The sequence below is a fragment of the Trachurus japonicus genome, chromosome 12 (genome assembly GCF_045865225.1).
Source record: "Trachurus japonicus isolate A0001 chromosome 12, Traja_1.0".
In the NCBI taxonomy this organism is placed as follows: Eukaryota; Metazoa; Chordata; class Actinopteri; order Carangiformes; family Carangidae; genus Trachurus; species Trachurus japonicus.
In genome coordinates, this window is record NC_140918.1 from 20,290,422 (window position 1) to 20,316,178 (window position 25,757).

The 25,757-nt window shown below is 44.3% G+C and overlaps 1 protein-coding gene across 2 annotated transcripts in view; it reads right to left on the minus strand.

Moving 5' to 3' along the window:
- palm2akap2 (PALM2 and AKAP2 fusion) overlaps positions 1–25,757 on the minus strand; it is a 109,626-nt gene that overhangs the window by 73,416 nt on the left and 10,453 nt on the right. For both annotated transcript variants that reach the window (XM_085793813.1, XM_085793814.1), the window contains exons 2-3: positions 25,419–25,470; positions 6,849–6,929 (exon numbers count right to left, since the gene is read on the minus strand). In XM_085793813.1, the coding sequence (XP_085649939.1) occupies positions 6,849–6,929; positions 25,419–25,470 (133 nt within the window). The remainder of the gene's footprint in view (positions 1–6,848; positions 6,930–25,418; positions 25,471–25,757) is intronic.

Genomic DNA, 25,757 nt, shown 5'->3' on the forward strand with positions numbered 1-25,757 from the left:
AGATGAATGCCAGAGCTGTGTGTTTATGACGCTAATGTCTCCGTCTCTGTCAGGAGCTCTGTTTCGTTACCACAACAGAGTCGAGCGGGAACACTTAGCTTCACCTTTAGCTGTTTACTGTCAAACTGTTGCCTGGCTCTGGGTTGCGAGCTGACAATTAACAGTATGAGTGCCAACACACACGTACACACGTACACACGTACACACACACACACGTACACGTACACACACACACACACACACACACACACACACACACACACACACACACACACACACACACACACACACACACACACACAAATACAGATATTATTCCAAAGCAGTTTACCACCTGCTGTCAGAATGTGGCAGCTGGGCTATTTGTTTGTTTGTGTGTGTATGTGTGTGTGGCTGCCACACACCCACATAGCTGAGCTAACCTCATAAATCATGTGCTTCACATCTTCAGAGTTGTCAGCCAGAGTTGACTCTTTAAAAGTTGCACAACCAGCAGCTCGGCCGGAATAAGATGCTTTCTTGAAATCTAAAGTAACCACAGATGTTTGTATTTCACAAGGCTTTCCTGTCACAAACTGAGCTCGTCTCTTCCAGATTATTCCATCCACACATGTGGCTCTGGATGATCGGAAATGTAACTTTCATGGTTAAATATAGATTAAAAAGAAAAAATCAAGAAAACCTTAACTAGTCAAGCTAACTGGTTCTGAGTCTGTGGGTTCTTAGCCACTCCTAGATCTCCTGATGTGTAGTTTTAAACCAGGTCAGACCTTCTTTCTATCTCTCTTCTCCTTAACTTTAGTAACCTTTTTCATATGTTTACTGTATTTCTCTGCTTCTACTCTATCTCTTTCTCATGCTTCAGTCCTTCCAGTTCATGCCTTTTATTTTCAATACATACCCACGCTCACAAACACGTACATGTACTCGCATACCAATAGACCACCTTCCTCCACAATCAATCAATTCTTATCTATATATGTACAGCACTAATATAGCATTTGTCTTATATTTATGTTGTTTATGTGTTTGTCTTCTTTCTGTCTTTCACCTTTATTTATTCAGGGAAGGTCAATTGAAAGCTTTTCCAATGACGCCCTGATCACAAAACAACATAAATATACACAACACAAATCAAATCATAGTGCACAATTACATACAGACTGCAGGACACTTAATAGTAAGTTCTTATAGCTATCTAGACTGTTGTTTTCTGTCTTTGTCTGTTTCTGTTGTTTTCCACTTGTCTTGTATTTGCATCACTTAATGAAAAATAAAAAAACAGGTTAGTGCTGTGAGGATGTATAATATAATATTATACTACACAGCTGCAGGGACAGTGACTGTAACCAGCCACCAAATGAGTTACAGTGTATTTAAAACATGCAGCTGCTTTGTTTACAGTCTGTCTTCATTCAATATGGACCCAACCTACTCTGTGCTTACACATTGCTTCAGCTGTATATTCACTGCCTGGGCATGTGATACTCCAGTATATACTGTATGCACTGCTTGAGTTACTACTGGGCTAAACATTGCAAATACAGCATGGTGCGTGAGCGATAAGAGATGAAGCATTGTTTAAGACCTGAGGTAACTGTTGGCTTCGGGTCAGATATTGAGTTGAAGGTTAAAGGTGAAGTTAAGCTGAGTTCACTTTCGGGTTAGAAGTTAGAGGATGAATGGAGTCAATGACGAGGCTCACAGGGGAGCTAAACAAATGTGTGTGACACCCATTCATCTCTCTTAATCTACTCAATCCTTCTCTCTTTCTTTCCTAAACATACTTTATTGCCTCGACGCTGAATGTCACACAGAGATCAAGAGACAGAGCGCGCTCACAAACCCGTCATTCAGCTGCTTTTACACGTACACGCATGTGCGTTTAATTACTTGTGTGCACAGATGAATGTGTTAGTCACTTTCTGGCTGACAGGTAGTAGCAGCTCATTCCATCTTAACTTCCATCTCCGGGCTCCCGGTATGCAGGCCTGTTACAGCAGAGTTTCCTTTGGCTGAGCGGGACGGGCCTGACTGTTTTTCTCTTTCCAGAAAAAAAAACCCTCCAATCCTAACACACATAAACAGGACCCCCCTAATGATTACTGCCAGCCACTACTGGTAAGCCAAGAGTGTATTTCAAGTAAACATAGAATTTGAAGTTCAAATAATAAGTGCTGTGTAAATGGGGAAACAAACTGTTGACAGATTGCGAGTAAGGCAGCGGTTATTTGAGTAGAAACCTTGAAGCATTTCAAACCAAAGAAAAATGGGTTCCTTGACCTCAAGCTGAGAAAACACACAAGCATGCAGCTCTGTCAGGTGGACACACACCAGATACAGACATCGTATGCGTTTTGAGCTCTGACACGCCATGTGACATCTCTTAAAATACATTCTGCTAAAGCTTCTTCTTTTGGCAGTATTTGATTTCTGTTTCCTCATCCGGTTTTTACATTAAGATGACTGAAACTGTCCAAAAAGAACTGAATTCTGAAACATCTATCATCCATTTCAGTAGATTTATGGTTGTTCCTACAGTATATAATTCTTAGTGAATAACTGATTCACCTCCAAAAGGAATTGTTTGAAAAATCCTGCTGCTCTAAATTCAGCACAGATGCCTGGTGGGTAGGGAAAAGGCTGTGGATACCCATTACGCAGCAAATATGTATGCCGGCCAGTTTTAATATTTGCAATAAAAATACATTCCATCCTCTAATTGGAGCCTTTACACACACTTACTATGAATGCATCTTTTATGAACTAAGTTCGATTCCCACACACTGGTGTTTCCCCGCATTTAATACGCACTTATGGGAATATAGACAATGGTGAAGCTTGAATTAAACCCATATGCTTACGGCCTTTTATGTATTATGTTCAGTGAGGTAGAGCTTCTAATGAAGGTTACGTTTGTTGTGCTCTAACACAACTTATAAGAAAGGTTATTAAGATTATTAAGATGCCTCACAACGGAAGCACCATTTATGTTGTGCTCTGGCACAAATATAAGAAAAGGTGTTAAGAACTATTTAGATGCCTCACAACGGAAGCACCGTTTATGTTGGGGTTATACCAACTATAAGTAAAGTTATTATTAAGAGGGTTATTGGCTATCAAATTAGTAAAATATCAATACCAAAATATTAATAATTACTATAAAAATTATTAATGGGATTTAATTTTATTAAATCCACCTCGGGGCACCAGACAGCCAATGTACCAAAGTCAGTCTCATAAGGGTGTGCTAACTATTAATATAGAACCTTGTTTAATGATTAAATTAATAATTATAAACAAATTAACCTTATCAATAGCTGCAAAGTTGAAGGATTTAGAAGTTCTACTGCGTAGAGGTTGGCATACTCACTATTGTACAACATTAACAGACAAGTAAAGTTTCAAGGAAGTTTATTGGACACATCTAGAAAATGGAATAACAAAACATGAAACTAAGACAAGCTACATACACTATGTACACGTGTGTGTGTGTGTGTGTGTGTGTGTGTTGGTGAGAGTGTATGGCTATGTGTCGGTGACCATGTGTCTGTGAGGTGTGAAGTGCGATCTCAGACAATGGGAAAGATGGAGGATGGTTGCTCTGTCCTGAGACAAAGGTAATTACAACCAAATGGCCTCCAAGATGGCCTCTAAGACCAACTACATGTGATGTGGGGGAGGTGAACAAAGGTGTGTCCTTTGTTCAACGCTCAAGTTGCATTTTAAACATAGGTTCACTAAATATGAGACTATAGCTGACAACAACAAAGCAACAACAACAAAGCTCAAGTATTTTAACTGATTTCAATCAATACATACATTGGCATGGTTGAAGTACTCTATGCTTAGTCAAGGTGCAAGGTAATCCTAACTAGGCCCAGTTACGTTACCAAGTCACATGAAGGTGAGAAGTTCCCGGTGCTGGTGGGGATTCCTGCGGTTGCAGGTTTTGCTGGTCCTGTTGTGGAAGTTAAGTCCAGTGATTGTGTCTTTGTCCAGTGAACTACAGCCGTCCTGGCTGTGTAGTTTGAGTTCCGTTGAGGAGAGTCCTTCTCCTTGCAGAGTTGGTTGGTTGTTCTGCTTGGCGTTGTGGCTCCGTTGCTCAACTAGCAGAGCTTGCGTCGTGCTAGCTGGTTCCTTTTCTTTAATCCGTTGGTAGGCACTCGCGGCGCTACCAGTGGAGGCGTCTGCCTCGTGCAGGCCTCATGGAGATTGGAGAGCTGTAGCAGTAGCTCCAGGTGAGGAGCTGAGAGGAGCGGCAGCTCCTGCTGAGGTGAAGAAGAGGGCGAAGAGCGAGGGAACTCAGGAGCGGCAGCTCCTTCTGAGAACCACTGAGAAGAGAGCGAAGAGGGGAACTTCTCCTTTTTATATGGCCTGTGACCTCACAGGTCCTGGGGCCATACCTGACCAATGGGGGGTCAGTAGTGGAGGTTTCACACCTAGGTGTGAAAAGGTGAAGGACGCTGGGAGGCTGAGTTCAATGGTTTTCCTTTGTCTGGGAGACAAAGAAGCCATGCAGTCTTGTCCTCCATTTTGGACTGGGCTGAGTCCCAACACGTTGACATGCAACTGTTGTACCTGGGTTCAATCCCAGTCTGAAGTCCATATTCCTACAGTCTGGGCCCGGCTCCAACACATATATTAAAACTAATCTAAGTCTTACAGGGCACTTTAGTGTAACTGACGCAGCACTGCCTCAATTTGAACCTGAAAAGTTTATCATTTGCAGTTCAGAGATTTTGTGTTGTTTCGTTGTGCGTGTCTAGCATATAAAGCTGCATTTTATCCCTCTGGTATTTGATTTCTTTCCTTTTCATATTTGGGTTTCCCTGCATGGAAAGTTGTAATTATAACAAATTGCATATGACATTAACTGCTGACATTTCAGTCTAGTGCAATAACTGCACTGTAGTCTATTAACCAGTGTTGTTTTGTCCAATCAGTGCTGCATTGCGGAAACCCACAGGAAAGCCAGCAGTTATATTAAGTAATGACATGCTGCATTTTATTATTATACACAGAAATTCCTGTTTTCTTTTTTTCCTTTTATAATAATTCAGTCAACAGTCAATTATTTCATTTTGTGCCTTTATGTTTGAATAGAAGGATAGATGGTGTTGAGAGATGACAGGAAATGAAGCAACAGTGCCGGGGCCTGAGATGCAACAAGGGCTCCCCAGCAGGACCAGGGACGTTATGCTTTATGGTGAGGGTCCCATCTGGTGTCTGGGAGTTCAAACACTTCAAAAGTCTTTAGGGAATTGCATTAAATTTGGCACAAATATCCAATCCGACTCAAAAATGACTTGATTACATTTTCTGGTAAAAGGTCAAGGTCACTGTGACCTCATAAAACCCTGTAATTTGACCGGTCTACTCTGTGTGCTCTGCCTGCTCCTCAGAGAAACACGAAGAAGAGTCAAAAATGTGAATGCACCCTAACCTGAAGATATTAGCGCTTTGCTCCATCTGAGAGAATTAAGCCTGTTGTGATCTCCAGAGCCGTTGCACGGTTCTGTTTAGTTTCCTTGCATACAACACCAGCAGGCTTGAAGTCCAGATGCAATCAGCATCTGGTCACACAGTCCCATTTAATGGCCATTACCTCTGAGTGCCACACAGCCAGGCAGCATGAAGCAGGCTTTGTAGTCTGATCTCCAGGGGCACAGTGGCCTGGGAGAGGAAATGGAGACTGGAGCCCAGAGATTTGATAAGGACCTCTGGTGCTGCATGATTCAAGCCTCTCAGAAAGGAGGCGTTGATCTGAGTCCTAGACCGCGTAAACATCCCAGTGATTTCAGAGCCAAGTCAACCCGACCCTGCTTTTCTTTTTTTTTTTTTTTTTTGCAAAGGGACTGCTCTCCTCAAGCTATGGTCAATTTTCCCTCTCACAGCTGGGTAAAATGTATAAATTGGTGGTTTTTGATTAGTACCAATACTCCACACCTTCCCTTTAAGAATCCAGTTCAGAGTGGCTGTGTGTCAGCGCTCGAGAGGAAATGGAAAGTCCAGTTTAACAGCGTGAGAGAGAGCAGAGAGCAGGCTGGTTCTCAGAGGAAACAACTGGTCAATTACCCTACACAACAAACTATTTGTTGCTGCTTTGTTGACTGCTGAGGAGGTTTTATTTTTTTATTTTTTTGTGATAACATTTTATTGATAAAATTCCACAGAGGTCAAAGTTCAGGGTCAGTGACAGGACATCACCCTCTTCCTCCTCCTCCTCTTGCAGCTAAATCCTGATGTCTTCCCACATATGGGAATATCATTATGATTTTGATTTGTCATGTGGTACATCAAGTACATCTTTGTGACCCCACTTATTTTTTTTGTCAACCAAACTTATTTTTAAAGAGGAACTATGCAGGATTTTTAGCTTAACAATGCTACATTTTTACCTCCATTAAACAGCTTTGGAGTAATTGTGATGATTTAATAAATGACATGTAACTTCTTACAAGGGAGAATGGAGGCTCTCTGCCTTCCACCTAGCGTCTTTTGGCTGAAAATTAACTTTGCAAGATCGGGGTCCCAGCTCTCGTCTCTGCGGCACCGTGACACAAACGCGCTCCGTAAGCCGTAATCTCTTGTTTATGACGATAAGAATACACAAATATACGCATTGTAATATTGTATATGATATATAATGTGATGTAACGCTCTATTGATTGAGTTCTCGCCGGCTTCGTTGTAAACAAATGCACATGGCTGAGAGGAGGGTTAGCAATAAAGCAGAAAAGTGAACAGACTTGCATAGTTCCCCTTTAAAGTGGGGAAAATTCAAAACTACCTCCATGTGCAAATAAGGACCACACACACACACACACACACACAATCAAACCAACCTTGAGATGTTGTAGCTGTAGCACCAAGTCATCAAGCTGGCTTCTTTTGTCTTCAATTTCAGTTTGTCGTTTTCGTTTCTCCTGAGGAAAAAAAGTAAAACAAAGAATTATCCACTGAGAGCAGAGTATTTTAACTCATTGTTGTAGATTGATACTGTCAGTAGTTTCATTTTATTTTACAGTTGGAGGGGCGAGTCCTAATGGTAGCTGTTGTATTGACTTAATGTTTTAATATCTGTGAGACGAGATCCCTGCAGGGCATTTAAGGTTTTCCTTCATTCAATTGAGCAGAGACTTAATAGCTTCTTACGTACATTAGTATATCATCCAACTCAATTAAACTGATACAGTCTTGTTTAGTCTACTGGGTCATATCACAGAATCTAGATTTCCCCCCAGTGTATGGCTTCAACAATGCAGCGAGCTAACAAAGGACAGTAAACAGATCTAAAACAGGCTCCACAGAAAAAAATATCTACATCAAGACCAAACACTGATAACGCCGTCCATGTAAGTACTGTTCAACTTCTCTTTCTGGAGCGACAGGGAGAAAAATGATCCCTGGGTGTACGCAGGAAGGAAGTGAAGTATTAGAGGGGTCAGAGGTCAGGGCTTATTGAGGTTTGAGAGGGGTTAGGGTCTACAGGCTATCGAAAGAGCGGGGATTAAGCCTTGAAGTCTCTAAGTGGCACTGAGGTTGAACCTGAGGTGGGGAGAATAGTCCTTAAAGGGATAGTTCAGCTTTTTTGAAGTGGGGTTGTATGAGGTACAAATAGCCACTAAGTATAATATCTGCACCGAGACACAGGCAGTGTCAGTTGTGAATGGGGGATGATTAATCAGCATATTTTTGCCGCCTATACAAGAAGTCCCGTCTCAAAATAATACACCAGTTCAAGAGTATGATCTAAAGTAAAAATGTATAATGCAAAATGTAAAATGTATATTTCTAAGTGGTGAGGGGGCAGAGACCTTTCTACTGTAGATAGTATACTTATAGTGGCCATGTGTACCTCATACAACCCCACTTTAAAAAAAAGCTGAACTATCCCTTTAACTTCATGTTGGAGATGAATGAGGCGGACGGCTGGAGGCCGGTCGTGGGTGGACGGCAAGCGGGACAAAAATACCAAACACAGAGAGGAGATGGTGGAGTCACTGTCTTTGAATTTACTTTCATGAAAATGCATGGGAATATAAACAAAGCAGATCCCAGGACAGCCCTGTTTAGGGCTCAAGGGCACAGAGATGTGTATGTGGCTTCATCTCTCTCTCTCCCTTTCTCTCTCTCTCTCTCAGTGGGAGCAGAGCCGGGACTTCTGGGACGTTTCCCGTTTGCTAAATATATAACCGTTAGGGAAACCCCCCCAAAAAAATGCGTATTAATGTTACAGTGCCTCTCAAAGAGAGCAAAATTGAGGGAAGAGTGATGATGAGAGAATAGAATAAGAGGAGCTGAGAATATAGAGACAGAAAGAACAGAGAGAAAATATTAATAGCACGGATTAAAAATAGAACAGAGATGAATGAAAATGGTTTGTGAAAAACGGATAAAATTAGGATGAGGCTGAAGGACGTGTTGCTCACAATCACTATTTTTAAAGCAAATGCATTCATTTTATTTCAGCACAATGTTGTTGTTCACTTTCTAACAGAACAGACTGTCCTCACCAGAAGGTTACAGCACTGGTCGCGTGTCAACCACAGAGAGCGGATACGACGGTTTCGGTGCAGAGATCATGTCCTTTTTTTAGAAAATCAAGGAAAACAGGGACAGACCTAACAAAACCAGTTTGGGGGAAAACTGCACACAGCGCTGTGGAGACATCTGCCCTAATCCTGAGGTCATCCCCCCCCCTCTCTCTCTCTCGCTCCCCCTTCGTCACACACACACACACATACAGTAGATGCGCACACCGCAGCGATCTACACAGCAGCGGTTCCCATGGCTGATGAAGTACAGTGAGAGAGTCTGAGCTGAGGTATGGTCACCAGATGTCAGGGAGTGTTAGGACATGTGGTCGAAAACACATACATACACACACACACACACACACACACACACACACACACACACACACACACACACACTCATCCGCACAACTCAAATCCACAGAAGCGCACAAATGTAAATAAACTCAGAGGCACGAATGTGTACACACAGATAAGTTGTGTGTGTATTCATTGTTGGAGAATCCTTGACTGTACAGAAACGCACACACACAGACAGATGTTTGACATCCTCCGATCAAAGGCCGGTCTGGTTACCATTTGGTTTCTGTTGCATTCCAGAAATAAAATGTATAGAATGGGGCATACTGTATAGACCCACAGCAAGGCTCTGCTCTTTTAAGTGTTGTATATACTGACTCGTACACTAATCGCCCTGCAGGCCCTGTCGGACTGACAATAGCTCTGTGGCAAATAACACTCCTCCAGTAACACAGACTCCTCATTCATTTCATGAGCCAGAGCAGTGTGGGGGGCGTGAGGGGGGCCCACCGCAGAGGGATGTGGAACAACAAAACAAAAGGAGGGCATTTTTATACAAAAAAGTTTACTTTGGCTCTGATTGTGCTGCACTGCAGTTGGCCAATGTAATACTGCAATGCAAACACACATATATTGTATGTTATGGCAGCAACAGAGATGAAGACAATCACTGCTGCTGATGTACAAATGAGAATACTCCGCTCTGTAGCTATTTGGCATTGATTAACCTTTAGCAGGAGCACAATTGCCAGATTAGCGCTACTATGGCATCCGTTGCATTGCTACAGCGGTGCTAATGCGAGCCTGAACGCAGTCTAACTCATCGACACTCAGCGCCATTAGTTTGACCATTCGCTGCCAAGAGTCTTAGTGTGCTAGCGCTATTCAGCTCCCTGAGGTCACAGAGTTCCTCTGATGGAGTGATGATCGCCGGTTCATACGTTTGGCTGTTTGACTCCTCTATCTGAAAACATTCACTCCCGACCCTGAGCTCTCTTTGCAGTTTTGAAGTTGTGCTGTCTCGCGCAGAGACAAGAAGACGGCCGGCCACCGCGCCGGGCTCCGTCCGCTGCGTTTTCTCCTTGAGAGCACATCCTCCTCCTCAGGAAAATATGTTGACATTCTTGGTGACACACTCATGACTTCCCACACTCTGACTCACTCGACTGTTTGGCCCCACTTGGCTTACCGCTCAAGCTTTTATTACAGAGGGCATCACTTTTCCCACTACTGTTGATCACATCCAAGGAGCCAAGCACGTCCGTGCAAACGAGTTTGACTTGGACTGTTGCTGGTTTGTTTCTAACACGAGTCACATGGAGAGAATTTGGTAACCTCTCGTCCTACAGGGTTAAAGATTTTGGCAGAGGAGGTCAAAACTTACAGCGTCTAATTACAGCTCCTGTAAACTTCAGTTCAGAACAATGAACTCATTCTTCTTTATTACTAGAAAGGATTCAATTTAAGAATCTACAGTAAAGGTCGAAGTCTAATGTCACTACCCTGATTGCATGAGTTTTGGATTTTTTCTGCAGTAATTTGTGTAATTTGCCCGTAAAAGAAAAAAAGTAAGTGTTCAACAACATACATGAGAGTGTTCAAGAGAATATCAGGGTGTATTCTGACCTGGCTTGCCTGGAGCAGTTGTTCCGAATAGGGCTGTAGCAAACAGTGGAACAACCTAGATGATGAGGTTAAAAAATCAGGAAACTTGTGGGCTTTTAAAAAAGAAATACGAAACTCTATTCTAGACAATTATAAATTGATTTAAACCCAGAGAAAGGGGTTTATAACGTTATTCTGGACTGGCTGTCTGGAGTCCAGACCGCAGCTCTGCTGTTGTATCACGTATGTTAAGAAAGAAAAATTGTGATGAAATTAATGTATTCTGAATGGAAATCGGGGCGGGACCTGATAAGCTAACCCTTTCGGTCATGTTGCTTGTATTGTGTAACTGAATGGCCGCGTTTCCCAGATTTGTTAAGAAGCTCTTAGCGCTAAGATCTTCTTAGGAGCGCTCTTAAGAACGCTGTGAAAGAAGAACGTGTTTCCCAGAGTCGCTCTTAGCTTAAGAAGATCTTTCACTAAGAAGGAAATGTAAGATCGAGCTGACCCACTCTTACGAGTCTTCTTAGCCACCAACGCTCACTTTTTCAAGGCAAATCAATATCACACTAGGCAAGATATTTAAACAGTGCACATCGTATGTTTAAAACATATTAAATTATGTGCCGAAATAAAAAAATAAAGAGATTAAAAATAAAATAAGAACAATAATAAACTAAATATGAGGAATAACATGTGCTCTGCACATCAGGCACACGAATAAAATTAATCATCATGACTATCATTTATCATAATTTTTTACGCACACATCCACACCGGGACCTGTGTTAGCCCCATGTTTGACAAGTGGAAATCCCGTTTTCGGTTTATTCATCGCCCATCGGTGCGGCTGCGCTTGTCACTGTGTGTGATTTATGCGTGTTTTAGGTGGCGTGTGATATAATAATCGATTTGCCTGGCATCGATTGATTCAGTTTCAGTACCGTGGTGGTGGACAGCTCCCGTTAAGAGCTTCTTAAGAAGCTTCTTTGGCGTGATCTTAAGGTTCTCCTAAGAAGGCAGTTAAGAACGCATCTGGGAATTGGCTATCTTATTAGTAGGCCATATATTTGCCTGAAATGTCTTTTAAAAAAATCTTTGCTTGAAAAAGGTCCTGTGGACCGAAACGTTGTTTGTTTTATTAAAGTCTTTTGCAAGTGATTTGACAGTGTGCGGGAGACCCTTTTTTCCTTTGTTCACTTCTATCCTATGCTCCAACGCACCTGTTTTTCAAGATTTTTCAGGTGTGCATCAGCCTCCACACCTTGACGAAAATATATACAAATGACTCGGATTGGTTTGGGTCTGGTTTTAATTTTCAGGCCCGTTGTGACATCTATTCCATGGTTTTTGTTTTTCCTGGGCAACCTCCTCCTGCTTCCGGGTAAGAAATCTGACCAATGAGAGAACAGCTGGTTCGGGCATGGCATTTTGTTAAAATTTTGGACCGCTTGGGCCTGTTACCACGTAAACACAAAAGAAATTCCCTGAATTGTAACAAAGCAAACTAGCCACAGGTCTGAACACACCTTTAGAAAGAAAACACTGATTGAAAAAAAGGGGGTGTTGTTTCTCGCTTTGGCCTCCTTATTCTGCCCTCCCTGGACGTGGTCTAGTTTGGCAGATAGCTAACAGATAGTCTTCAATAAGAAGCAATGTTTTCCTTTTCTTCAAGGGTTTATTGACACTTTTGAAGAGCACTGTAAACTGACACATACAGAAAGAAGATAAGCATTAGACTATGTAGCTTTGAGTACATAATGTGTTCAATTAACACAGCTTGAATCAAGTTAACTCTATACAGTAAAGTCAGTATAATAATGTAAACAAACAAGAAAATAGACCGTTAGCTTGATGCTAATTTACAATGGAAAACGCCATAGACGGGCTAACGGGTTAGCATCGTAATATCGGTAAAAACGTAAAATAACTGTCGTTTTATATCCATTACAGAAACAGCAATATATCAAGCTATATGTCGATTGTGTTGACAATAATACTCACAGGCATATGATCTCTTAAACTCAAAACAACTGGAACTGCCGAAGTTTGGCTGCAGACTAGCTGCTTCTGCTGATGTTATTGTCATTCACTCCACCTCTATTGTCCTACTGCCACCCTCTGGGGAAGACGTGTAACTACATGCCACAAAGGGCAGAACACTCCCCGCCTGGTATAATACTTTATACCACTACACACTGTCTTTAGGGAAAAGTAAGATGACCTCTGAAATAGGTCGCAAATACACTTTAGGAGTACCTTGCTTGACCACCTTAACTTCCACCTTCCGTACTCTTTTATCTTGGCTGGGCACAGTTTTAACAATGAGTCCAGTAGGCCACTCAGTTCTTCTGGCCTGTGAATCTTTCAGTAAAACAACGTCTCCTACTTGCAGATCACGTCTGTTAGAGTGCCACTTTTTTCTGGGTTGGAGCGTTGCCAAGTATTCTTGTTTCCACCTCTTCCAGAAGGCATCAGCGAGGCTTTGAACTTTTTTCCAGTGCTTAATGGAGAGGTCGTTGATATCAAAGTCACCTTCAGGTGCAGACAGAGTATCTGCCTTTTGTGTCAACAACATGGATGGAGAAAGAATTGCGGGTGCGTCAGGGTCAGATGACACTGGAACCAATGGTCTTGAGTTCATGATGGCGGTGACTTCTGCCATCAGAGTAATAAGCACCTCATGTGTCAGGTGGGATGTGCTTGTTTTGAGGAGCAGAGCATCCAGAATGCGTCGAGCGATGCCTATCATCCTCTCCCACACTCCACCCATATGGGAGGAGTGGGGAGGATTAAAGACCCATGTGCATTTGCTGTCATGGAGGTGTGTCTGCAGATCAGGATCCTCTGTGTCCAGGTTGAGTTCCTTACACGCCCCAATAAAATTTGTTCCCCGATCTGAGCGGAGTGTTTTGATGGGTCCCCTGATTGCTGTGAACCGCCTGAGACCATTAATGAAGCTTGCAGTCGTCATGGTTTCCAGGACCTCAATATGCACCGCCCTGGTGCTCAAACAGGTAAACATGGCTGCCCACCGCTTATTCTCTGCGTGGCCTCCTCTTGTTCTTCGAGCTGTCACGATCCATGGGCCAAAGACGTCTACTCCAACATGCGTAAACGGTGGCAATGATGACAGTCTGTCTGCTGGTAACTCTGACATCTTCTGTTCCTCCAGTTTACCTCTGAGTCTTTTGCACATGACACATTTATGTATGACAGTAGAAACAAGTTTCTTTCCTCCAATCAACCAAAGTCCAGCTGATCTCAAGGCTCCCTCTGTAAAATGACGTCCCTGGTGCGCAACTTGGTCATGATAATGTTTCACCAACAGTGTGGCTGTGTGAGTCTTTGGAATGATCACAGGATGTTTATTATCAAAGCTCACGTCTGACGAGGATGTGCGACCACCGACTCTCAATAGTCCATCTTGGTCTAAAAATGGAGACAATTTCACAAGAGGGCTTTGTCTTGGGAGTGGATCCCCTTTGATAAGATGCTCTATCTCTTTAAAGAAGACCTCTTGCTGCGTTGTCCTGATGATCACAGCTGTCGCTTGGACATTTTCCTCTCCTCTTTTTCCTTCACTAACGGGAGCCTTCACCTCCCTTTTGATCCTCTTGATTAATCTGGAGATAGCCCGCACCAGTGACTTCCATGAGGAGAATCTTTCAAACCTCTGTGCCCCAAGCAGGTTCTTTGACGCTGATGACACCTTTGTGCTGATGACTGTAACCTCAGGACGGATTTCTTGATCCTGGTCTGGATGTATCAGCTCAAAGTTGTCGACAGGAGCAGTGGTCTCTTGCTGCGGCCTCGAAAGAAACAATGGCCCAGAAAACCAGTTGGTACGCATGAGGTCAGCAGCAGCCACTGGCCGAGTCCCGTGGTCAGCAGGGTTTTGTTCAGTGTTGATGTAATGCCACTGATGTGGATGAGAAGATTTCCTGATTCGTGTGATTCTGTTGGAGACGTAGACGTAGAATCGGCGTGACGTGTTGTTGATGTAGCCTAGCACAATTCTACTATCTGTGTAGAATTGCACTGAGTGGATGTCAATGTCCATTTCACCTTTAATGAAGTCTGCCACCTCGACTGCCAAAACGGCAGCGCAGAGTTCCAGACGAGGGACTGTGTGTGCCGGGCGCGGCGTCAATTTGGATTTTCCCATGACGAAGCCCACATGACATTCACCTGTAATGGAGACAGTTCTCAGGTAAGCAACAGCTGCTATAGCAATGTCAGAAGCATCTGAAAAAACACAAAGTTGTCTATGCTGAGTCTGTGTAGCCAATGAAACAGGAACATAAGGTCTTGGGATATCAAGCTGCTCCAGCTCTTTCATAGAGTCCCTCCAGAGTTTCCATTGTTCTTGTTTTGCTGTTGGAAGTGGAGCATCCCAATCATACTGTTCAACAGAAAGCTCTCTCATTATGTTCCTTCCCCCCACAGTAACTGGTGCCACAAACCCTAAGGGATCAAAAATACTGTTAACTGTGGAGAGAATGCCTCTCTTAGTCAGAGGTTTCTCTTCTGAGGAAACACAGAAGGTGAAACTGTCTGTCACTAGGTTCCAGCCGAGACCTAAGCTTCTCTGTAGAGGTGGTGATTCTCCTCCAAGACTGAAATCTTTAACATCTTTCGCCCAGTCTTCTGTGGGGAAGGCTTGCATGACGCTGCTGCTGTTGGATGCTATCTTGTGTAGTCTGATGTTCGACTCAGCTAACATTTCTTGAGACGTCTGCAAAACCTTGATAGCGTCTGTTTCAGTGGGGAATGATGCAAGTCCGTCATCCACGTAAAAGTTACGCATGACAAACTCTCTTGCTTCTCGAGTGGACTCTGTTGCTTCTGAGGCGGCTCGTCGTAGGCAGTAAATAGCAACAGCTGGCGACGGACTGTTGCCAAATACATGGACCGTCATGCGAAACTCTTTCACTGGTTTCTGCAGGTCGTTATCTTCATACCACAAGAACCTCAAAAAATCGCGATGTTCCTCGCAGACTGTGAAGCAATAAAACATCTGCTGCACATCTGCAGTGACTGCGATTGGTTCTTTGCGGAAACGGATCAGAACTCCAAGAAGAGCGTTGTTCAGATCAGGGCCACAGAGGAGCACGTCATTAAGAGAAAGTCCTTCATGTTTAGCACTGGAATCGAACACTACTCTTATCTGATCTGGCTTGCGTGGATGGTAGACGCCGAATAAGGGTAGGTACCAACATTCCTGGCCTTCTGTTAATGGTGGGGCTGGCTCTGCTTGCTTTGCATCAAATATTTTTTGCATGAAGTTTATGAAATCTTTTTTCATCTGTGGTTTCCTGTCCAGATTGCGCCTTACAGATGACAGACGCTTCACAGCTTGAAGTCGGTTGTTTGGAAGACAGTTCCGTGGTGTCCGAAAAGGTAAGGGGGCAACCCATGTGTTTGCTTCATCCTTGTAAGTTTGTCGATCCAGTGTTTCCAGAAAAATCCTATCTTCAATTGACAGATCAAGGTTGTCGTCGTGTTCTGTTCTCTGAAATACTTGATGACCAAGATCGTCAGTCTCCCTCGCTTGGTTAGACATGGTGCTTTGAAGATCCAAGCTTGGTGTGTGACAGCTGAACTTCTCTTTGACCTGAATGTTGTTGGTGCATGGACCCAAAAGTGAAGCTCGTCCATTGTGTAGGATGTTGGTTTTGTAGACACTGGTTTGGAATGACTTATGTGCGGCTCCCAGACATACCTCTCCAACAACGACCCACCCCAGGTCCAGACGTTGAGCGTATGGTTCATTGTGGAGTCCATTGTGCTGCTCTCTGACCTTGTGCACACAGAGAATGTCCCTGCCAAGGAGAATGAGGATTTCTGCATGCGGATCGACTTCTGGGATTTTACCTGCTATTGGCTTCAGGTGGGGATAGTGAAGAGCAACTTCTGGAGCTGGGATTTCCGCTCTATCATCGGGAATCATGTCGCACTCGATGAGAGTAGGAAGAGAGAGCTGTGCCGTACCATCCAGAGACTCGATGATGAAGTTGTTTGCTCGCCTTCCTGTGACGTCCATGACTCCTGAACACGTCTTCAATGTATACGGCTCTAAGTGTCCATCAATATTGAAAAGATCAAAGAAGTCTGTCTTTGCAAGTGAGCGGTTGCTTTGTTCATCAAGAACAGTGTACATTTTGACTGCTCTCTCTGGCTGTCCGACAGGGTACACTCTCACCAGACATATTTTTGAACATGATCTGGAACCGGCTGAATTTCCACAAATTTCAGTGCACTTTGATGTCACATCCGTAGCTGTTTGCTCCTCCTGCTCCCCGCCATGATCTTCTGATGCAGCAGAGCTTTTCCACTTTAAAGGGAGAGGTTCTGGATGAAGAGCTGTAGTATGTGTTTCACTTCCACATTCTCTGCACTTTAATGGCACATTACAGTCTTTCGCCATGTGACTAGTGGAAGAACAGCATCTAAAACAGATATACTTGTCTTTCAGGAGAGCTTTTCTTTCTTCTAGACTCTTACTTCTGAACAGACGACACTTCCTCAGTGGATGCGGTTTACCATGCAGAGGACACTGTTTATCAGGGTCTGTGATGCTCTTGTCAGTGGTAAGATGTTGACTAGCTCCACCTGCTGGTGACACATCCGTTTTCCTGACAGAGATTGGAAGCTGGTGTTTCTGCTTTAAACTTGTTGGTCTTTCTGTTCTCAGGTTGAAAGTCGTAACACAAGCAAAGCTAGGGTCGTTGCGAACCTTGGCTTCTTCACTGATGAATCTGACAAAGAATGAGAATGGAGGATAAGACACACCACAGTCTCTCTTGTATCTTGAAGCGACACTAACCCACTTCTCTTGCAGGTTATATGGGAGTTTCGCCAGGATAGGGTTGACTCCATGTGCTGTATCCAGATGAGAAAGGCCGGGAAGATAGCCGTTGTGCTTTGCTGCGTGTAGCTCCAGAAGAAGATCTCCTAGCTCCCTCAAACGCTGATTCTCTCTGTTCGATACCTTTGGAAAGTCCTCAACTCTCTTTAACAGTGCATGCTCTATGATTTCTGGTGCACCGAAACATTCTTCCAGTCGCTGCCACACCATGTTGAGACCTGCCTTTGGGTTGTAGACGTAAGCTGCTCTGATTCTTCTTGCCTGAGCAGCTGATTGTGGCCCTAGCCATTTTGCAAGCAGGTCCAACTCTTCTTGTGGTAGCAGGTTCAAATCCCAAACCGCTGCCTGGAATGATGTCTTCCACGCCCAGTAATTCTCGGGTTGATCATCGAATTTCAGCAAGCCGGAACTAACCATCTCTCGACGCATCAAATATTTTGCAAGGTCCGAGGTGTCTGTAGAATGGACATGGGGAGGTCTTGGTGAAGATACGTTGGGCCCAGGATGATAAGGCTGGCTTTCGTGGATAGGCGTTTTCACATAAGGACCATAATTCCCGCTGGCGGGCTCTCTCTTGGGGCTTACAGCATAGTTGTATTGTGACATGTTCACCCCAACCTTTTGTGTCTGGTCGGATGAGTGAAATGGCAGAGGTTTAAACTCTTCTTTGCTGTGCTGACTTCCTTGGTAACCATCCGGGTCTTTGTGGTCCATAGTCGCTTTAACGTAGCCTGTGGCTGACTGATGCATGAATGCAGATGGAGGATCAGGAGGATAGTCCGGACACATTTGCGGACCAGCATTGAAATCTGTATGTTGCTGCACATACTCTTGAGTGCGCTGGGTTGGATCGATGAGTGGCATTTCTACTAGTTGGGGCTGTTGTAGGTCTCTGGTTTCCTGTGCAGATTCTTCCCAAGCTTGAGCCTCAGCTTGCGCTGCCGCCGCTTCCTTTTCTGATTTGAGCACATGCAGGTCTGCATCTAACTCAGCTTTCTGTTTAAGCTGGTCAGCTTGTTTCTTCAAGATGTCGGCTTCCTTGTGTGCAAAGGAGAGTTTTATTCGTGCAGCTTCTGCCTTTGCTCTTGCCCTGGCCACAGCGACAGATGACGAGGAGGTGAGTTGACTGGAGCGTTGAGACCCTGATCCTCTTGATCTTGTCTCCGATAAATTTTCTCCTTTATTATCATCTGCGGGAGTTGCCATGATTGCCAAGTCTTCTCTGCTGAGTGTGGCGAGATGATGCCTTTTACTATTCTGCCCTCCCTGGACGTGGTCTAGTTTGGCAGATAGCTAACAGATAGTCTTCAATAAGAAGCAATGTTTTCCTTTTCTTCAAGGGTTTATTGACACTTTTGAAGAGCACTGTAAACTGACACATACAGAAAGAAGATAAGCATTAGACTATGTAGCTTTGAGTACATAATGTGTTCAATTAACACAGCTTGAATCAAGTTAACTCTATACAGTAAAGTCAGTATAATAATGTAAACAAACAAGAAAATAGACCGTTAGCTTGATGCTAATTTACAATGGAAAACGCCATAGACGGGCTAACGGGTTAGCATCGTAATATCGGTAAAAACGTAAAATAACTGTCGTTTTATATCCATTACAGAAACAGCAATATATCAAGCTATATGTCGATTGTGTTGACAATAATACTCACAGGCATATGATCTCTTAAACTCAAAACAACTGGAACTGCCGAAGTTTGGCTGCAGACTAGCTGCTTCTGCTGATGTTATTGTCATTCACTCCACCTCTATTGTCCTACTGCCACCCTCTGGGGAAGACGTGTAACTACATGCCACAAAGGGCAGAACACTCCTACTATTACACATTTCAAACCAAATACTGACTTGACTTGAACTTAATTTACATCCTGTGCCACTGCTATACATCAACACACACACACACACACACCCTGCATGAGGTCACTCAGACACTATCATAATGTGGTAAAGCAGTAACTGTGTTAGATTCAAAGATCTGCTGAGACTGTGAGCATGGAGCGCTACGGATCGGATGAGTCACATTCTGCACATGCCAACACACGCCCAGCGGAGACATCCCAATCCCACCACCGTCGAGATCATCTTCTATTCAGCGAGCGGCCATACCTGAGCGTTTAGAGAACGCAAACCGAAATGGAACAAGCGGGCGTAAATGTCACAGGGTTTTGATTCTGCTGCGCCTGAACGATTCATTTCCGTGATCACAAAACAATCTATTTTTAAAGACGTGACGTTGGGGCTCGGGGACTTTCTGATGGCTTTTTTTTTGCAATAGTGTTTATAACAGGCTACATATTGTAACAATGCTGATTTGTTAGCCCATACGTGCACAGAGGTGTGTCAACCCTTTAGCCAGTGATGGTGTCGATAAATGCAAACTTAGCACATTGCTCAGATGTCTCGCATGCCGTTGTCATGCGATGGCAGCAGGTGGCGACTGTGCTCGTCGTGTCCCATCACGAGGACGGACACACGTACGCGTGTTGCTGAATTTGAATGGTGAGAAACACATTGAAGGAAACATGGTAAACAAAACATAGTTCAGATTTTAACTCCCGGCTTGAAGAGTCCACGGGCGATCCACTGCTATCATCAAACCAGAGTGCATCTGTCATTAGGTAAGTGATGAGGCTAATACTCTGTCGCATTCATAGCTGTAGCTGCTAAAATGACCTTTGCTGCGTGTCGGTGTCCCCACCCCCCCTCCCCTCCCCAGTATTCCTGTCCGGTCACTCCACATTGTTTGCTTCCTAATTAAGCTCAAATGTCACCAAAATAATTTCAAAACCTGCAGTCGCCACTGGATCTGCATTCCAGCCCCCTCCTGTCTCAAGTCTCTGTTAACTTCACCACCCACCACCCCCCCACCTCACACACAGAAGCATGTACACACAGACACACATGCAAACACGCCAGAATGTCCAGTAGGTCCAAGACAGCTGCTGCTAATTTTAGCCGGCATGTAATGCGTGGCATGCCCAAGACCCCCACCGCATTTCCCAACAAACCACACACACACACACACACACACACCCATCCTCTTCCCTCTTCAAAATGACTTTGCCCAAAGCACACTCACTCCCCCACCCCCATAAACTGCTAAAGTCCATAAACTAAAGCCTCCCCTCAGCCACCTATCCAAAGATCCAATCTGCTCTGTTGGTCGCTGGCAACACCCACTCTGCCAAAACCCCAGGCGCTCATTCAGGAGTCCTGTTGAGCAATCGTATTCAAACAGTCAGACCTGAACCTCCGCTGAATCTGATGCAGCAACTTATCACAGACCAACAGCTGTGCCTGTGTGCTGACTGCAGAACCTGGATTTTCAATTTAACAGAGCAGATGGAGGGAATCTGACAACCAGTTTTGTTTTTTTTCCTTTTTTTTCAGATCCCATGTTAATTATATAAACAATTTAAAAGAGGGCAAGGGGCACCGTGTGGCGCAGTGGGTGGAGCAGGCACCCCATATGCAGAGGCTATAGTCCTTGCCGCAGTCAACCCCGGTTCAAATCCCATATTGGACGCCCCTTTAGATTATTAAGATAGTAGATAGAAGTGAATTCCTGTACCATGGTGAAGCTATAACTTCTACAAATAACAGCAAGAGACAGAAAGTTGATGAATCTGTAAGAAATGGTTCGCTGGGGAACTCAGAATTGCGTCTTTCCTTCCTGACATTCAAAACATGTGTATTGTTTTGGACTAGGATAGTGTGTGAGCCCCGTGACTTGGAATGCGATGTTGTGAGCAAGCACGGTGGAAAGAGAAAATCAAAGAAACAGGAAAAAGGTGCAAGTGTGTTATAAAAAAGGTGCTCACAGGCTAAAGCTATTACTGTAGCAGCAAGGCAAAAGCTGTGGGGAAAACACTTGACTGCAGTTGCAGAATGTTTTCCATGTTGTTTCCAGAGCTTTAGAGCTGCCAATATGTCGCCCTAAGACTAAACTTCATGGGCTGAAACAGCACACGCCTGCAGGCGGCCCAGCCCCCCACACTATTTACCTCTCTTAATGGAGCCCATTACTCCCGGCCCTCCACTGCATGCCACAGTCACAAATCTCAGCGTATGCCAAGGTTCTAGCTACAGCACCCCCCCTCCTCTCCTATGTCAGACGTCACAAAGTGGATCCAGCTTCCAGATTATATCTCGGAGCTCATCTCGGGATAAATCTGTGGCGGAGTCCAGGAGATAAAGTGATTCATAACTACACATTAGTCTTGCAGGGACGTTTCATAAGGCAGCAACACAGACAATAGACAATGACCATGATTTTTTGCAATAACATTTTTTGAAAAAGTCTGCTCCCTGACAGTCTCTGTGCTGTTCCTAGAGCCAGCAGCCGTTCTCTGTCTTTCCCACACACACACACACACACACACACACACACACACACACACACACACACACACACACACACACACACACACACACACACACACACACACACACACACAGATATACGCAGTTTGCCATGCCGCCTGTGGTCGACGGGCCACACAGGCAACAGCTAATTAGAAAGATGAAACGCTAACCACTCATTGGCTGATCTGAAAACCACATGCAGGGCTTTGGTGAACACACACGCATTTACAAAAAAACACTCGGACAGGAACGCTCAATCACATACATATGCACAAACACACACACACACACACACACACACACACACACACACACACATGTATGATCAGTTTTTTGGGGGGGGAACCCTCACCAGGCCGCGCTCTATAATTACATGTTAATAATATACCAATTACAGGTCTGGATTTAACAACATGACATCACAACTGCTCCCCTAATCTGACCAATTAGTTACCACGGAAACCAGCGTGGCCGGCAGCTGACAGGCCGTAATCACTATCAGACTGTGGGAATCTGTCCTGGGGTCTGTGTATGTATGTGTGACAGACAAATGAGCCAATTGACTAATCAACTCTCAGATTAAACACTGGCAAACGTCCCGAGCCTTTGTTGCACCGAGTGATTAATGCTTCAAGCAGAATGCAATAAATCAATCACAGTGATACATTTTTCCACTTTGCATGGCACCGACTCTGATGGAGCTCTGTTAGCCAGACTGTTTTTTTTTTTTTTCCATTTGAAAAAGTAATGTAGATGATGACTGGCGAGCAGAGTCGCATTTCTGTTCTCTGTCGAACAAGAGCAACCTTCAAATGTGCATTTTTAAATTGTGACCTCATCCGTCAGCATTTAGACGGAATAAGAAATGACTCAAGATAATCGCACTTTATTGTTTTTGGTCGAAAGGCGCATATTCACAACTGAGACTTGACATAAATCAATACTTCTGCCAAGGAGGCCGTGTTTTCACCTGTGTCTGTCCATTTGGCAGCACAATTATACAAAAGAATTCTGGACTTTCTGAAGGGGACGCAGGCCAGGAAAAACCCTATTAAATTGTGGGGCAGATCCAGATCACTTACTAAGAATTTGTATATTCTTGCTCTAAAGTCTGGTGTGTGTTGTTTGACAGTGGCCTTGGCAGAGACCACATTCTCTCTGGACGCCTGACTGGTTTTATAACTGTAACTCTAAATAAGACTTGGACGTCCAATGTCAAATTCTGTTCTTTGTCTGTGTCTCGCTCCAGCTGCTGTGATGGAGCAGAGAGGTATGTCGTCCTTTCTCTGGAACTATAAAAAAAAAAAAAAAAAGGAGATGGTGATTCACAGCCATTAGCGCCATGCTTTATTCATGAGGCACGCAAGCACACAGACCTGTCTCTGTGGTAAATGAACATTATAATGACAGCTGTCTGCTGCAGGGCCGTCTCAAAAGCACGCTTAAGAAAACAAGCATTAGATCCATATTACAGTACAGTACATGTTCGATAAAAATCAGCGTCAGACCGAGCGAGGAGCCGTGTGCTCGGACCAGCTCCGGTGCAGAACAACGACCGCGCCAGTGATTCAGCTCTGAATTCAGAGGAAGCTTTCAATTTGGCAGGATATTCGTTAAAGTATTGATGAAGGCAGACACCGATGGCGATGACAAGGAAAATCTCAGCGAATTAATTATGGATGAAATCATTAGCATGTCAGCTGTGGACCGGAGACAGTGTGTCGATGTGTGTGTGTGTGTACGCTATGTGCGGTGCACCTCTCCACAGGGGTCCAAGTAAAGCTTATTGAAAGCGTCAGATATGAACCGCCTCCAGTTTTTGAGGGTATTGTTCCAGTCTTTTTGATTCTAGTGAAAGAAAACACTTGTCAGAAGAGGTTGCTGTAAAATGATTCCCCTTCCCTCTGAGATGCTCTGGGGGAAACTTGGTCCTCCTGAGTCTGTATTTACACTGGACCTGCATTGCTTGGCTGTGTCTGTGTCTTACTGGGCGCTCAGCTGCCTCACAGTTGAGAGTTGTTAGTACTATTAGCAACCCTTCTATATTTAAGTGGCTACCATCATTTGCTTAAAAGCTATTAGTGCTGTTATTGTCTTTGATATAACACAGACATATTCTCATTTGGATGAGACAAAAGGGCTCAAATGACACTTGTATTGAATGTCTGACCTTATTCTGTGACAAAGCCCTTGGTGTTTACAGTGGCGACTCTAATAATACTTAAGTATAGAATGAGACCACACAGAGCAGCCTTTGTACTGTAGGGTTATGGTAAAGTTGACCGCAGCGTATTCTGCAGCGTTCGCAGGATAAAGTCTCAGTTTTTCTTGGCTTTAAACCAGAACTCGTTTACGCGATAACATAATTGCTGATTTTCTAACGTTTTACTGAATAAACACGCAGTATAATGATGCAAGGAACAGAAACGCTTGTTCCCTCTCTTTTCAACATCGTGAGAACTTTCCACTCTCCGTCTTTACTTCGCTGCCTGACTAGTTTAAGTTCACACAGCCTGGTATGGCTGCCATGTTTCAACGTGGCCAAAATAGTTTCTCCATCTGCTGCTGCTGCTGTTGCTGCTGCCTACCCCCCCTCACCACCACTTGTGTGTATGAATGTGTGTGTGTTCAAGGGCTTCTGTGCGTTGAGTGTGTGTGGTATGCTGTGGTTCCTCGCTGGCGCCAAATTTAGTCCCAGGCAATGAACCCTGGTCTCACTGTTGCTCTTAAGTCCTATCAGCGAAGAGCCAAACACTTCAACAGATGCCTCCTCCTCGGAGCGCGAAACATTACGGCCAGTCGAAAACACAAACGACCCCACATCTCAGCTGCGGAAAGCAGATACACCTTAAAAAACCTGAAGACATCTGGCCAAGAAGAGGAAGAAAAAAACAAAAAACAAAGCTCATTTTCCACCAACTTTCCTCTGAGCTGGTTTCCCCAGGAAAAAAAGAAAAAAAACATGGAATGAAATGAAAGCTGACACAAACAGCGAGACAAATAGAGAAGTTACATTACAACTCGTGTTTATTTTAGCTTTTGTTCCCCTGGTTAGCATTTAGCCTCCCCACCACAGAAGCTGAAGCGGATGACGACCAATGCCCAACATGCGATGTAGAAAACACATACTGGTTGTAACGGTTCAGCCTCTGTTCCACAGGTAATAAAGTGATCTGAGTTCAGGGGTTGGTTGGGGTGGGGGGGTGGGAGGGTGGATTGGGTGGATTGGGTGTCACCGTGACTCTGAACACCTCCGCTGGTGCGTTTGCGTCACACGAAATTCACATGTCAAACAAACTTGAACTTTGGTTTCGCAGCCAAAGCGACAAAGACAGATGCAGATACAGTTTCCTACATGTGTTTGAGTTGGCGTGAATGGAACATGAATGAGTAATGTGAGGAAGAGAGACAGAGAGAGAGAGAGAGAGAGGGAGAGAGAGGAATAATGAAAGAGGCAGAGAGACTGGCAGAGTAGCGGTAACTCTGAGGTGCCAGACGTTGAGGCGAGAGATATTGTGCGGCAGCTGACAGACGGAGATGGAAGTGGAGGTGGGAGAGGGTGAGCGTGAAAAGTCCCCATGCTTTAAAAAAAAAAAAAGAAGTCACTCACAGAGAAACAAAACAGCAAAAACAAACAAGACAGAGAAGAGGTCATGAGGAGACGCATGGAGAGATGGAGCGGCAGCAACGGCAGACAGTTAGAAAGACACTTGGACTTACCGCCAAGGCCTGCAGCCTCTCTTTGTGGAGCTGAGCCTCCTCACACGACATCCTGAGGGGGGAAGCAGGGGAGGGGAGGGGGGGGGCGAAAGGAGAACGAGAGGTGAGATCTGGCAAGGCGGAGAAACCTCGGAGTCCCCTCAGTGAGAGATAAGAGAGGGGAAGAAAAGTGGAGGAGAGAGGGAAGAGAAGGAGAAGAAGAGGAGGAGGAGGAGTATCCAGATGAGGTTTTTCTTCCTTAGCAGTAATCCAACCACAGGAGAGGAGACAGTTTGAGAAGGAGCTTGCGCTCAGAGGACGCAAAGATCTCTCATTCACTGGCCATGTGCCTCACACTCA